Genomic DNA, 13,541 nt, shown 5'->3' on the forward strand with positions numbered 1-13,541 from the left:
CTATAGAACATTTGTAATGTTGTATTTTCAAACTATAATGATATCTCTAAAATATTTTATAACATGTCATACAAATAATTAAATTTTAAAGTTTTAATTTTTAGATATGCATCATTTACAATTTGATAATTAGACAGATTATTAAAATATGAGAATTAATATTATTATTATTCATAAATTTGAATTTATGTATGTCATGTGTATAAGTCAATTTGTTTATAGTATTTGTAATTTATTGTCAATAATGCTTTATAAATATTACAAGTTCAATTCCTAAACCATAAAATTTATAACATCCGAAAGTTTAATCTTATTTTGCTATAATTGTTCCAATTCATAATTAAAAAAAAAATAAACAATTAAAATATATCTATAAATTAATAATTATTAATTTACAGTGTAAATTAATAATTATTAATTTATAGATAAATTAATATCACTATAAATTAATAAAATGTCTTGGTTCCAACATTATTAATTTATAGAGGTTTTACTGTAAATCTTTTATATTTCAACATCTCCAAAATATCCCCTGATTCATACGGATATCAATATTAATATTGATTAGCAATGGATGGATTGGTTTATGACTTTATGTTTCTTTTTTAATACATCTATACTAATATTTTTAATTACAAATTTGAAAAATACTTCAATTTCAAAAGAAATCATGAAATTACTACTACATATCAAATGGTATGACTAGTAGATTAGTTCATATATATATATATATATTACATTATATATATCACAAATTTTCTATCACTAAAAGTTTGGTTAATGTCAACTACCAATCAAAATAAATCGAAAACTTGATTTTGATGACAGAAAGCTACCCAACATATATATTGCTTTATGTTTTTCTAATTTTCAATGTGAGATCCTTAACTTTTGTTTGACAATCACAAGCTCCTATCTAAATACAAATAGCCACAATGCATTGTTGGATCTCTTATGAATGACACTTTAACAAAGAAAAGAACCATTAGTCTTTCTCATTCCTTGGTATTCTTCGCTTCTACGTTGGTTTCGGTTATGCCTCCGATTGATATATTCAGACCTCTTTATCTTTCATATAGTCTCTATATTCCTAATCCTAGCTCAATATCTAGGTGAGCTTTTTTTTTTTCTTTTTTTCTTTTGTTTCCAAATTATGCTATTTTTCTTGTTTAATCAAAATTTTAAACATCAATATTAGATGAAGACATTTTCATCTTTGGCGAAGAAAAAAATAACGTTTGTCATATTTTAAGGAAAATTTGGGCTCTAACACCAATTTTAAGTTACTTCCATTTCTTAGTAGGTACAAAGCTATAATTACAAAATTTTCGAGACACCTAGAATATTATGAGCTATGGCTCATTTATGTAATTAACATATAAATGTTGTATATTTGGGTTATTTCCGTATTTTCGTATTAGGTTAAATATTGTAATCGTATATAAGGCATTGCTTACACAACTTGAAAAAATAAGAAAACATTTTATACCGAATAAGGTTTTTGATATGGTACAGAGCTGAACCTAAAATTTTAGGTTCTTCGATCCTCTATACCTATACTTGTTAAAGCTTAAATCTTCGTTTTATTTTCTCTTTTCCTTGACCTTAGTATACTTGATCATTCTGTCGGTATACATATCTTAAATCATGTCAGAGGAAGACTCTGTTTCTAAAATGAGTTCTTCTCTGACTTCCGGATCCAAGGCACGGGTTGAGTCGGCACGGCGTCGGATCGATTCGTATGATCTCTCTGCTGGAGATAATCCCCGGTCTGTGATTTCACAACCACAACTTCGTGGCCCTAACTATGATGAGTGGGCAATGAACCTTCGACTTGCTTTACGGGCAAGAACGAAATTTGGTTTTGTAGATGGTACTATCCCTCAACCTAATGATGATTCTGATGATCTTGAAGACTAGTGGGCAAATAATGCCATGGTAGTCTCTTGGATCAGACTCACGGTAGCACCGGATTTGAACAGCTCTTTGTCTCATCATGAAATCTCTCATGACCTATGGTCTCAAATACAAAAGCGGTTTTCTGTGAAGAATGGACAGAGAGTACAACGTATTAAAACTGAATTGGCAAATTGTCAGCAAAAAGGATCGGCTGTTGAGGCATATTATGGGAAGCTGACCAAGCTATGGACGAGTCTTGCGGATTTTCAACGTGCCAAGATGGTTGAAGAAATTGCGAAAGAACGGGAAGAAGATAAGCTGCATCAATTTTTGATGGGGCTTGATGAAAGTCTGTTTGGGGCTGTCAAGTCATCTCTTCTTTCCCGTGATCCACTTCCGTCTGTTGATGAGGCATATCAGGTTGTCTCGCAAGATGAGGAATCTAAGCGTGCTAGTCGTTTGTTGGAAGCACGGAATGAAGGAGCTAGTTTCGCTGTTCAAAGTACTCCTCGTATGGCTACGTCATCACAATTGCGTGATCCGTCTGCGTTATGTACGAGCTGTGGACGGAAAGGCCATTTAGCTGATCATTGTTTTCGCAAGATCAGTTATCCATGGTGGTGGGGCGATCGGCCACGTTCTAAACTGCCCAACATTCTGCCAGGTAGTTCTGGCACTTCCACTGTCGATTGTCGGGTGGCAACTGTTCCTCCAAAGCGTGTTGAGACGCCACAAGTCCATCATGTCGCGACTTCGTCACCGGTGTTTATGGGCTCTACATCGATCACGGAGGCGGATCGTGTGGGGTTTAGTGGTTTAAGAGATCAAGAGTGGAAAAAGCTAAAGGATATGCTGAATACAAGGAAAGCTAGTACTAATGATCACCTTTCGGGTAAGTTTTTCATTGAATCTTGGAACATTGACACCGGTGCATCGAATCACATGACGGGTAGTCTTGATTTTCTCTTGGATGTTTGTGATATGGCACCTATGTTCATAAAATTGTCGGATGGTCGGTTCACTATTTCGACTAAGCAAGGGACAGTTTCTCTTAGGTCTCATCTTCGGTTACTTAATGTGGTTTTTTGTTGATTGCTTGCAATGCCATCTTATATCGGTTTCTCAGTTAACTAGAGATAGGAGTTGTATCTTTCAGATATCTGATAAGATTTGTGTTGTTCAGGACCGCATCACACAGACGGTGATTGGAGCGGGTGAACAAGACAATGGTCTGTATTTTTACCGAGGGATGGCTTCTACAGCGGTGACACGAGCTTTGGATCAACAACCTAAGGATGTATGGCACCGTTGTTTGGGACACCCCTCGTCCACGACCATGGAGCTGATGCAGTTTTCTGATTCTAGTAGTAGTAGTAATGTTTTTGATTCCAAAACATGTGACGTTTGTATTCGTTCCAAGCAAACACGAGACTCTTTTCCTTTGAGCAATAATAAAACTTCTGCGGTTTTTGATCTGGTTCATTGTGATTTATGGGGTCCGTATCGGACAACGACAATATGTGACTCTCGATTTTTTTCACCATTGTTGATGATTATTCTCGTGTTGTGTGGCTTTATTTGTTGCCAAACAAGTCTCATACTACTTCTACTTTGCGTGACTACATTTCTATGGTTGAACGGCAGTTCGCCAAGCAAGTAAAAACTATTAGAAGGGATAATGGATCCGAGTTTCTGAGTCTTGGTGGTTTTTTCCGCGAGAGAGGCATAATTCACGAGACTTCATGTGTTGGTACACCGCAACAGAACGGGAGAGTCAAACGGAAGCGTCGACACATCCTTAATGTTGCATGGGCTTTGCGGTTTCAAGCTCACCTTCCGGTGGAGTTTTGGAGCTATTGTGTTCTTACGGCATGTTATTTAATTAATAGAAAACCTACGGTGGTTTTACAAGGTAAGACTCCTTTCGAGATGCTCTACAACAGACCACCGCCTATGAATCATTTACAAGTGTTTGGTTGCTTATGCTATGCTCATAATGAACGTCATGGCGGCGATAAGTTTGCTTCTCAGAGCAATCGTTCTGTTTTTCTTGGTTACCCTTACGGGAAGAAGGGATGGAAGATATATGATCTTGAGAGTGGTGCGATTTCTACATCTCGTGATGTTGTGTTTCTTGAGAATGAATATCCTTTTGCTGAGGTTCCTTTGGAGTCTCATATCCCCTTGACTACATTGACTCCTCGTCCTTATATACCGGACGACGAGGATGATGTTTTTGTGTCGGCTTTGGTTCCGACTCTGCCTACTGCGTTGGCTGATAGTCCTCGTGTTGAGGTCTCGGGGATCACAACTGATACTACTATATCGGATGTCTCTTCTCCGGCATCTCCTCCTGTGAGTCCTACGCCGTCTTCACCGGAGAGTGAGGTTTCTCTTTCTCTGACATCCCCTATATCTCCCAATGTCTCTGCTGAGACTTATGAGTGTATTTTCTCTTCTGTTGATGATGATGATGATGTTGTTCCTATGGGAAAAGGATGTCGTCCAAAGTTTAAATCTAAACGTCTTGATGGTTATGTGACTAACATGACTCATTTGGAGCATGATGATGTTTTATTTGAATCTAGTTGGTATCCGATTGACTCTTATGTTGATTGTTCTCAGTTCTTGGTCCATCATCGTGCGTTTCTCGCTGCAATAACTGCTGGTGTTATTCCTCGCACATATGCTGAGGCTTTTGAAGATGAAAATTGGCGTGAAGCAGTTCGTGTCGAAATCATTGCTCTTGAAGACCAAGGTACATGGACGGCTGAAACTTTGCCTCCAGGGAAGAAAGCTCTTGGTTGCAAATGGGTGTTTACATTGAAATGCAGATCTGATAGAACGCTTGTGCGTTACAAGGCTCGACTTGTTGTTCTCAGTAATAATCAGACTGAGGGTCTGGATTATAAGGAGACTTTTGCACTTGTTTGTAAGATGATGACGGTGCGGTCATTTTTGGAGGTTGCGGTTTCTCGAGATTGGGAAATGGATTAAATGGATGTCTATAATGCTTTTCTTCATGGTGATTTGGAAAAAGAAGTGTTCATTCGTCCTCCTCCGGGTTTCCGTACTGCTGATAAAACTCAAGTCTGCCGTTTACACAAGTCTCTTTACGGTCTAAACCAGGCGCCTCGTTGCTGGTTTTCAAAGCTTTCTACTGCTCTTAAGGACTATGGTTTCACTCAGAGTTTAAAGGACTACTCTTTGTTCACATTTGCTGCTGACGATCGTCACATTCATGTCCTTGTCTATGTTGATGATCTTATTGTTACCGGGAGCTCCTCTATGGTCATCACTGATTTTAAAGAATACTTAAGTTCTTGTTTTCATATGAAGGATTTTGGTATCTCTAAGTATTTTTTGGGTATTGAAGTTGCTCGAAATTCGACAGGTATGTATCTCTCTCAACGCAAGTACAAGCTTGATATTATTTCCGACACGGGTTTACTTGGCGCTAAACCGGTGTCTCATCCGATAGAACAAAATCATCATTTGGCTACAGTAGATGGTGAGTTGTTGCCTGATCCTTTTCACTATCGACGTTTAGTTGGCCGTCTCATTTATCTGGCTGTTACTCAACCGGAATCTCTCCTATGCCATCCATATTTTGTCTCAGTTCATGAATGCTCTGAAGGTGGAACATTGGCAGGCAGCTTGTCGTGTTGTTTGTTACCTCAAGGGCAATCCGGGTCAGGGTATTTTACTCCGAGCTGGTACTGATCTTCGTCTCTCGGCTTGGTGTGATGCTGATTATAATAGTTGTCCGTTGCAACGACGATCCCTAACTACCTGGTTTATTCAATTGGGAGGATCTCCGTTTTCTTGGAAGACACGGAAACAGGATATCGTCTCTCGTTCTTCGGCTGAAGCAGAGTACCGTGCCATGTCGGAGACTGTGTGTGAGATTTTGTGGTTGCGGGAGGTTCTTTTCTCCATGGGTGTTGATTGTTCTGCTCTGGTGCCACTTCATTGCGATAATGAGGCTACTATTCACCTGAGTAAAAATCCTGTTTTTCATGAAAGAACGAAACATATTGAGTCGGATTGTCATTTTATTCGAGATGAGATTGTTAAAGGTGTTATTGCTCCTCAGCATGTTTCGACTAAGGTTCAGTTGGCTGATATTCTTACGAAGGCTCTTGGTCGCAAGGAGTTTGATGAGTTTTTCCTCAAGTTGGGTATTCGTGATCTTCATACTCCAGCTTGCGGGGGGGGTATTATGAGCCAAGGCTCATATGTGTAATTACCATATAAATGTTGTATATTTGGGTTATTTCTATACTTTCGGATTAGGTTAAATATTGTAAACATATATAAGGCATTGCCTACACATCTTGGAAAATAAGAAAACCTTTTATTAGGGGTGGGCATTTTAACCGAACCAAACCGAACCGAACCGACCCAACCGAACTGAAACCGACCCAAACCAAATCCAATCCTACACTCAAACCATTTGGTTAAGTTTCTTCTCAACCCAAACGGTTCGGTTTGGTTCGGTTTAAACCCAAACCGAACCGAAAACCCAATGTGCTTTTATTAATTAAATAATTAGTAATATACATAATTATTGTATAATATGTATTCATAATCTTATTCTTTATGAATTCATTTATGTTAGATTAGATTTAATTATTTTAAAACTTTGACCCTAGATTTTAAAGAGTAAAATTGTNGTACTTTCGTATTGGGTTAAATATTGTAATCGTATATAAGGCATTGCCTACACAACTTGAGAAATAAGAAAATCTTTTATACTGAATAAGGTTTTTGACATAGAAGAGCACAAGACAGTTTAGATAGAGATCAGAAACACTTTCCAAACAATATTAATAATGAGAAAAATATCATTAAAATCACGAACTTTCAAATTGTGGTCATTATAATCACCAACTTTATGTAAGGCCATTATAAACATGAACTTCCGTTGACTTAGCGTTTAAAACACCAGATTTTGTTGACCACGATGGAAAGAACATGTCATTAAATTCCTAAACGGAGGAACTAGCTGGCGTTAAGAGGTCGTTAATCTTCTCCTGTTAGTGTCAAAACGACACCGTTTTAAATCGATCAAACAAAAGGATCCGGTATTTTATCGTCTTCCCATATATTATCACCACTGTCAGAATCAGAACCAGCTTCCTCTGTTCTAACCATCTCAGGGAAATCATCTTCAATGTTTAAGTTAGCTTCTTCAATGTTTAAGTTAACTTCTTCAAGAGCAGCTTCTTCGACATTAGCTTCTTCAACTCCACCACCTACTGCATCATCAACATCATTGCAATCTTCATCTCCATAAACCGCGCAGTCATCGTCATTGTCATGCTCCACTGGAGGCTCCACTTCGTCATCTTCATCACTTCTTTTTTTTTCCGTTTTCGACGCTGACGTGAAGCTCCACCTCTATCTCTCTTTCCTTTATCTCCAACAACAGATTCAGATACGCATACAACCGGTTCATCTCTGGCATTAGAAACTGCAACGTCTTGCGGTGGAGCTCAAACTCCATCATCAACTCGAGGAGCTTCCTCTAAAGGGTTTCGATCAAACACAATTAAACTTAGTGATTCATCTTCTGGTGGAGCTCCAATAAACGATATCACACCTTTATTTCTCACTTTCGGCATTTGGGACTGAGAAATCGATTGGGGAAAATCGAAAATTAGGGTTAGGAGAAATGTTTAATTGTGGTTTTTTTCCCAATTTTGTTATGTTTGATCGATTTAAAACGGTGTCGTTTTGACACTAACGGGGAAGGATTAACGACTTTTCAACGTCGGCTAATTGCTCCGTTTAGGAAACGACATTCATCGTGGTTAACAAAATTTGGTGTTTTAAACGGTAAGTCAACAGAAGTTCATGTTTATAATGGCTTTACATAAAGTTGGTGATTAAAATGGCCACAATTTGAAAATTCGTGATTTTAATGACATTTTCCCCTAATGTAGAAATTTCCTTAAAATTTATGGGCCTTAAAACACCAATTAGGCTTCTTTATTTTATTTCTCACTAATTGTATGATTTGTATCAGCCCATGGAGGCGAACATTCTTCAGTCATATATAAAGATAAAAATATGATAAAGAATCTAAATATAACCTGAAAACTGAAAAGGTTGGGGTTGGCAATCGAAGTAGCTAGTAAAGCTTTTAGCGAAGGCCCAGACCCAGTGGTGTCTGTGTCTGATCCATATTACAGGTATTCATTAGGGTCGGACAATTAAACCAAACCAAAGCCGTATCAATTTCAATCGCAATATCGAATTATCGATCGATTTCACTTGTCACTTTTGAAATAATAATCCCAGCCAACTTTTTAAGTAAAACTAATACCTTGAAGTTCAGAAATCCTGACTTCTCCGTTTAGATCTATAATGATTGTTTATTTTCTCATTTATTGATACATTAGCTATATAAAACAGTATAGTTTTAAAATCCTGATCTTGACATTCTTGGTGGTGTTACGTTCTTTTCTTTTTCAATAAATATATCAAATAAGTATGATATAATTAAGGTTCAAGTGCTCTTGGAGTCGTCTAGAAGAGAAGCAAGAGGATTTGATTAATCGGAGAGGCAAACTCCGGGGGACCACCTTTTGATATTCTTAATTATCTTCGACCTAATTATAAATGTTAACTAATTCAACTTAATTTATTGATTTATTTCTTACACTAAACATGCATGTGCTAGTTCTCGTTTTTATTTTCTTTCCAAACTTAAAACAGGGAATTATAATTATTTAGTTTATCTGCAAACTAACAAGTTTGCGTGTGCCAAATGAACATATTAAATAGTAGTAGATAAATAACTCAAAATACTACTAATACGTAAGATTTTATCAAATTTAGTACACCTTTTTACGTTAAGCGTTTCTCAACTCTTTATTATTTTTGTAAAAAAGTTCTGTCTTTGTTCTTGAACTCGAAGTCTCGAATGCATGCTAAGCATAGAATGTTGTATACACCGTCAAGTGTCAACAATTACATTGTTATCGAGATAGGAAATATTTTAATTTCTGTTATATAGAATTGGTTAGTATATCGTCTTTAGATGTTTCGATGTATTAATTAGTTGTGATACTCGTACAACCCTTATAAGTTTCCTTAATTATAAAGAGACAATTACTACCCAATGGGATACAACTACATCTAATCTTTTAACACACAAAAAAAAAAAAAGGTCAAGACTAGAGTTAAACCTTAAACATGGTCGAATAGAACAGGTTTTACGGGTACACTAGACTAACTAATTTTTCAGAATGGGTTTTGAATTGTAATGTTAAGTTGTTTGATGGATACCAATATATAATATAACAAGAGAAGGTGAGGTGGACATAATTCAATAACTAATATATATATATATATATATATTAATATATAAGTTTACTATATCAAATAATATAGAAACCAACCCACCCACCCAGTAGCCACCACAAAGAAACTTTTGAAAAAAAACCATAATGAGCTAAATTATTCCACATGCTATTGGATAAATATAAGATTATTGTTGACAGCATACTTATTTGGAATTATTCTTTCCCTCGGTTGCTATAATATACTTTAAAAACAAAGGACCTGAGAGAGAGGAAAGAGCGTTTGATTGCATGAGACACCAATTTGGTGCCAAGAAAGTCCACCAATCAGAGATCTTAGGTTGTATGAAGTAATACAATTATAACACCTAATGAGGGATTAATTAATATTATTTTAATTAATTGTCTTGATCTATCTTTTAAGTTACAGAGCAGTGGGGTCTTAATGGAACAACTGTCCAAACCAAATGCCATTTCATTATACTTATTTTTATTAAAATAAGATTATCTCATGACTTGATTCACCTGAAAATAGAATAATCTATACCTTTTTTTAATACCAAATTTCTTTCTGTATAAAATATTGTCTTCTCATGCTTTATGAAGATTTGCCCAAGATCTTGTTTTGAAGATTAGACTTATGAATATAGTTTTTACTTGTTAAATAGTATAGATGCTTGCATCATTGCCCACTTCTTGTATTCCTTCATTTGGCAACTAACCATTCTCCCTATTTTAATTTCATTATTTAATATGCATTCATTAAACATGGTCAAGATAGGCTTTTTCTTTCTTTTCTCACAGTACGTAATTAGACAAATAAGATTTGGTTTAGGTGGAAAACATTGAGATAAATTACAAAAAAGCTTCAATTCATGCTCCATCATCAGATCTCTTTGCGAGCAACTTTAATTGATGGGAAAACTGTAAAACATCAATGAATAGTAGTATCACAAGAGAATACATCACTATAATAAGAATATCCAGTAAATTTATAGACTATTTTTGTTTCTTTTTTCCTTTTTAGTGAATACCGAACCGACGACGATTCGTTTATATTTTGTTGCATTGCTCTTGAGTGAACATTTCGTTTATTCGCTTTAAAATTATGATGGACATGCGTCATTCAAATAGAGTGAATTTTTAATATTATTTTAGGGATCAGAGTATTATTCTTCAGCTTCCATGTTGATTATAATAGTTTTTTGGGGCTAAATTGGTTAGCTTTATTTTATTTCCTATCTTTCTTTGACTTTTGATAGTATATATCAATAATAAGATATTAACATCTTAATCTTCTCTTGTAGCTTAGAATATAACTTTTGTATTATTTGTCACAAGTGGTGTGATCGCTGCATGCCTTTTCATATATACTTTTTAAATGTATCGTATCTCAACTTAATCTAACTATTTTATTCACGCACTAAACAGAAAGTATTTTCCCACAATATTTAAAAGTAAAGGTTATCACAATTAAGCAAATGTATATATAATGCATAAGACAAAGATAAAAACAAGTTGACAAGTTAAGTCTTCATATATATTTTTAGTATTAAGAATTTTCTATCCCAGTCTTTGTTATATAACGTTCCTATATATATATGTATGCGCGTGGTATCCACATATGTATAAACCTCTTCCGTGTTAGTGTAATACTTATTGTACTTGTACCTATCAAGGTTTATTTTCCAAGATCATTTCTTGTCACACCTTAGATTCAAACAAAGAATTTTATTATAAACCCTAAAATATTATAACTCGATGCTGTTCGTGACTAATATAAAAAGCCCTTCTCAACAATATAAAACTCCTTAGACATACAATATATATTATATTACAGATGCAATGCATCATTAAATACAAATTATTAAACTAAACGTCCTTCGCCTCTCTTTATTTGCTATATAAAGAAGATCATTTACACATCTCCTTAAGCTAATTAAACCCCATCGACAAACACATATACACATAGATACACAGATATATGTCTATATCTCCGACAATGTCTCGAACAGGCGAAAGTTCTTCGGGCTCGTCCTCCGACAAGACGATAAAGCTATTCGGCTTCGAACTCATCAGTGGCAACCGTTCGCTGGAAATCACGACGGCGGAAAGCGTGAGCTCGTCCACAAACACGACGACGACGTCGTTGACAGTGATGAAAAGACTCGAATGCCAATACTGTGGCAAAGAGTTCGCAAATTCTCAAGCTTTGGGAGGTCACCAAAACGCTCACAAGAAGGAGAGGTTGAAGAAGAAGAGGCTTCAGCTCCAAGCTCGACGAGCCAGCATCGGATATTACCTCACCAGCCACCAACAACCAATAATGACGGCGTTTCAGGGAACATACCAAACGCCGTCGTATTGTGCGTTCTCCTCCATGCATGTGAATAATAATAATCAGATGGGCGTGTATAACGAGGACTGGTCGCCGATGTCATCGCAGATTAGCTTCGGTAGTAAGAACACATGTCAAGATCTTAATGAACAAAGCGGTGAGATGGGTAAGATGTACGGTGTACGACCGAACATGATTCAGTTCCAGAGAGATCTGACTTCTCGTTCTGGTTCAAAGAGAAGCATTAAGTCGCTGGATCTTCATCTATAGGTCTCACCGGAGATACGGCATAACAAAGATATATATATATATATATATATATATAATTAAGTTATATACTAGTGGTGTATTTTATTGGGAAAAAGAAGGGAAAAAAAAAACACGAAAGATAGTGTTCGTGATGCAATTTGAGTTTTATTTATTAGCTAGGTTAATGTATGTTCTTTAAAAATTCATAATCCAAGTGATGTTGTAGAAATATTCAAAAAGAAAAGAAAAGACAAAAAAAACTCAATTAGAATACTTATCCAGCAAATTCTCGATCCTACCATCGTCATCCGAAAACAAAAACAAATTAGTATAGAGTGGATCAACTATTGATATATTATGGAATAATAACACTACGCCATAGTGATCAAACAAAATCATTTTCTTGTTCCTTAGCTTCGTATAGTTTAACAAAATCTCAACTCTACAAGGTTTCTATAGTTTTATCATTCGTTATTGTGTGCTGTGTTAATAAATGGTGCATTGCTTAATTGATGGAGGAAACATGTTGAAACATTATCACTTTCTTGTTGCTTAGTCTATTTATGGCCCATGCGTACGTTCTTCTCTAATTGTACATTTTTTTTTACTTCAATTGTACATTTTAATTGTTTTTTATTACCATATGTACATATAGATATACTTCCAGTCGTACGTATATTCCCATTACAAGTAGTGCATACATGTGTTTATACGTGCATGTACTCGTACACGCTTCAATTTGATTTATAGTCAAATTTTTAAAAAATAAGGAATTAAAAATTTAATCTCACAAGTTAAAATATGATCTTTAGTTCAGAAAAAAATTAATAAAAACGCTGAAAAATGTTATAAACACAAATGTCACACTTCCTTTCCAATTTTCGTTTGCATTTGACGTAAACTAATTATACCACCACATAGGTATAAAATACAGTCTTGAACTACACAAATCGTTTGACAAATATAAAAAACTACACAGATCCAGACTCTACCGTAATTAGTAGTTACTTGCATTGTAATATGGATTTTACTTTGGGACGCTAATGAGGCATTTTTGTGCTTATTATTTTCAAACATACCTTTAGGTTAATATAAATAATTCATCTTCTGGCATAAAAAAAAAGTTACCGAATATTTCATACACTCTTATATAATTTGGATTTGTATATAATTTCAAATTAGATGTGTATGTATATAATTTGGATTTTTCATATCTGTAACCTTTTTACTCTAAACCGATTAATCGAGACTACAATTTTGTTGGCTACAAATGTATGTATAAACAAAAGAAAGAGACGAATAGTTTTGATTATTTGACTTCATTTCTTTTGAGACAATAAGAGAGAGAGAGATATGTGAAGTCTGAAAAATACTCCTAAAACGAACCGAATAAGTGAATTTAGTGGTGACATTGCTTGACTTAGATTTTATTCTTTCAAATAGATTTGGTTTAGGAATATTGATTCGAAATTTCCCATTAAGTTTCTAAATAAACCTGTGCAGCAATTCATAATTGTACCACTTATAAAAATACATATTAAATATTTTAAATGGAGTCGGCAGGTTGTATATTTTAATCAATAGCGTGATTAGAATGATAAGCTTAAGATCCAACATCCAATGTCGGAGGTTCCTTTTAATTGTGAAGACACATGTCACTTCCGACACCAACGGAACTCCATTTTGCTTATGTGTGTGTATTTAGATGCTTATCCCATTTCATTATTACTTTTATTTAAGAAAAA

General features: G+C 35.1%; 3 protein-coding genes across 3 annotated transcripts; all 3 read left to right on the plus strand.

Annotated features, from left to right (window-relative positions):
* On the plus strand, nt 1,648–4,896 carry LOC104743215. Its single transcript, XM_010464324.1, has 4 exons — nt 1,648–1,845; nt 1,921–2,979; nt 3,083–3,196; nt 3,544–4,896. The coding sequence occupies exons 1-4, from the start codon at nt 1,648–1,650 to the stop codon at nt 4,894–4,896; spliced, it is 2,724 nt and encodes a 907-aa protein (XP_010462626.1).
* On the plus strand, nt 4,897–6,145 carry LOC109128637 (uncharacterized mitochondrial protein AtMg00810-like). Its single transcript, XM_019235432.1, has 2 exons — nt 4,897–5,472; nt 5,552–6,145. The coding sequence occupies exons 1-2, from the start codon at nt 4,897–4,899 to the stop codon at nt 6,143–6,145; spliced, it is 1,170 nt and encodes a 389-aa protein (XP_019090977.1).
* Nucleotides 10,998–12,061, plus strand: LOC104739660 (zinc finger protein 5-like). The gene has a single exon (XM_010460093.2). It carries the CDS (start codon nt 11,194–11,196, stop codon nt 11,815–11,817), a length of 624 nt encoding a protein of 207 aa, XP_010458395.1. The 5' UTR covers nt 10,998–11,193; the 3' UTR covers nt 11,818–12,061.

Source organism: Camelina sativa, chromosome 14, assembly GCF_000633955.1.
Source record: "Camelina sativa cultivar DH55 chromosome 14, Cs, whole genome shotgun sequence".
Lineage (NCBI taxonomy): Eukaryota > Viridiplantae > Streptophyta > Magnoliopsida > Brassicales > Brassicaceae > Camelina > Camelina sativa.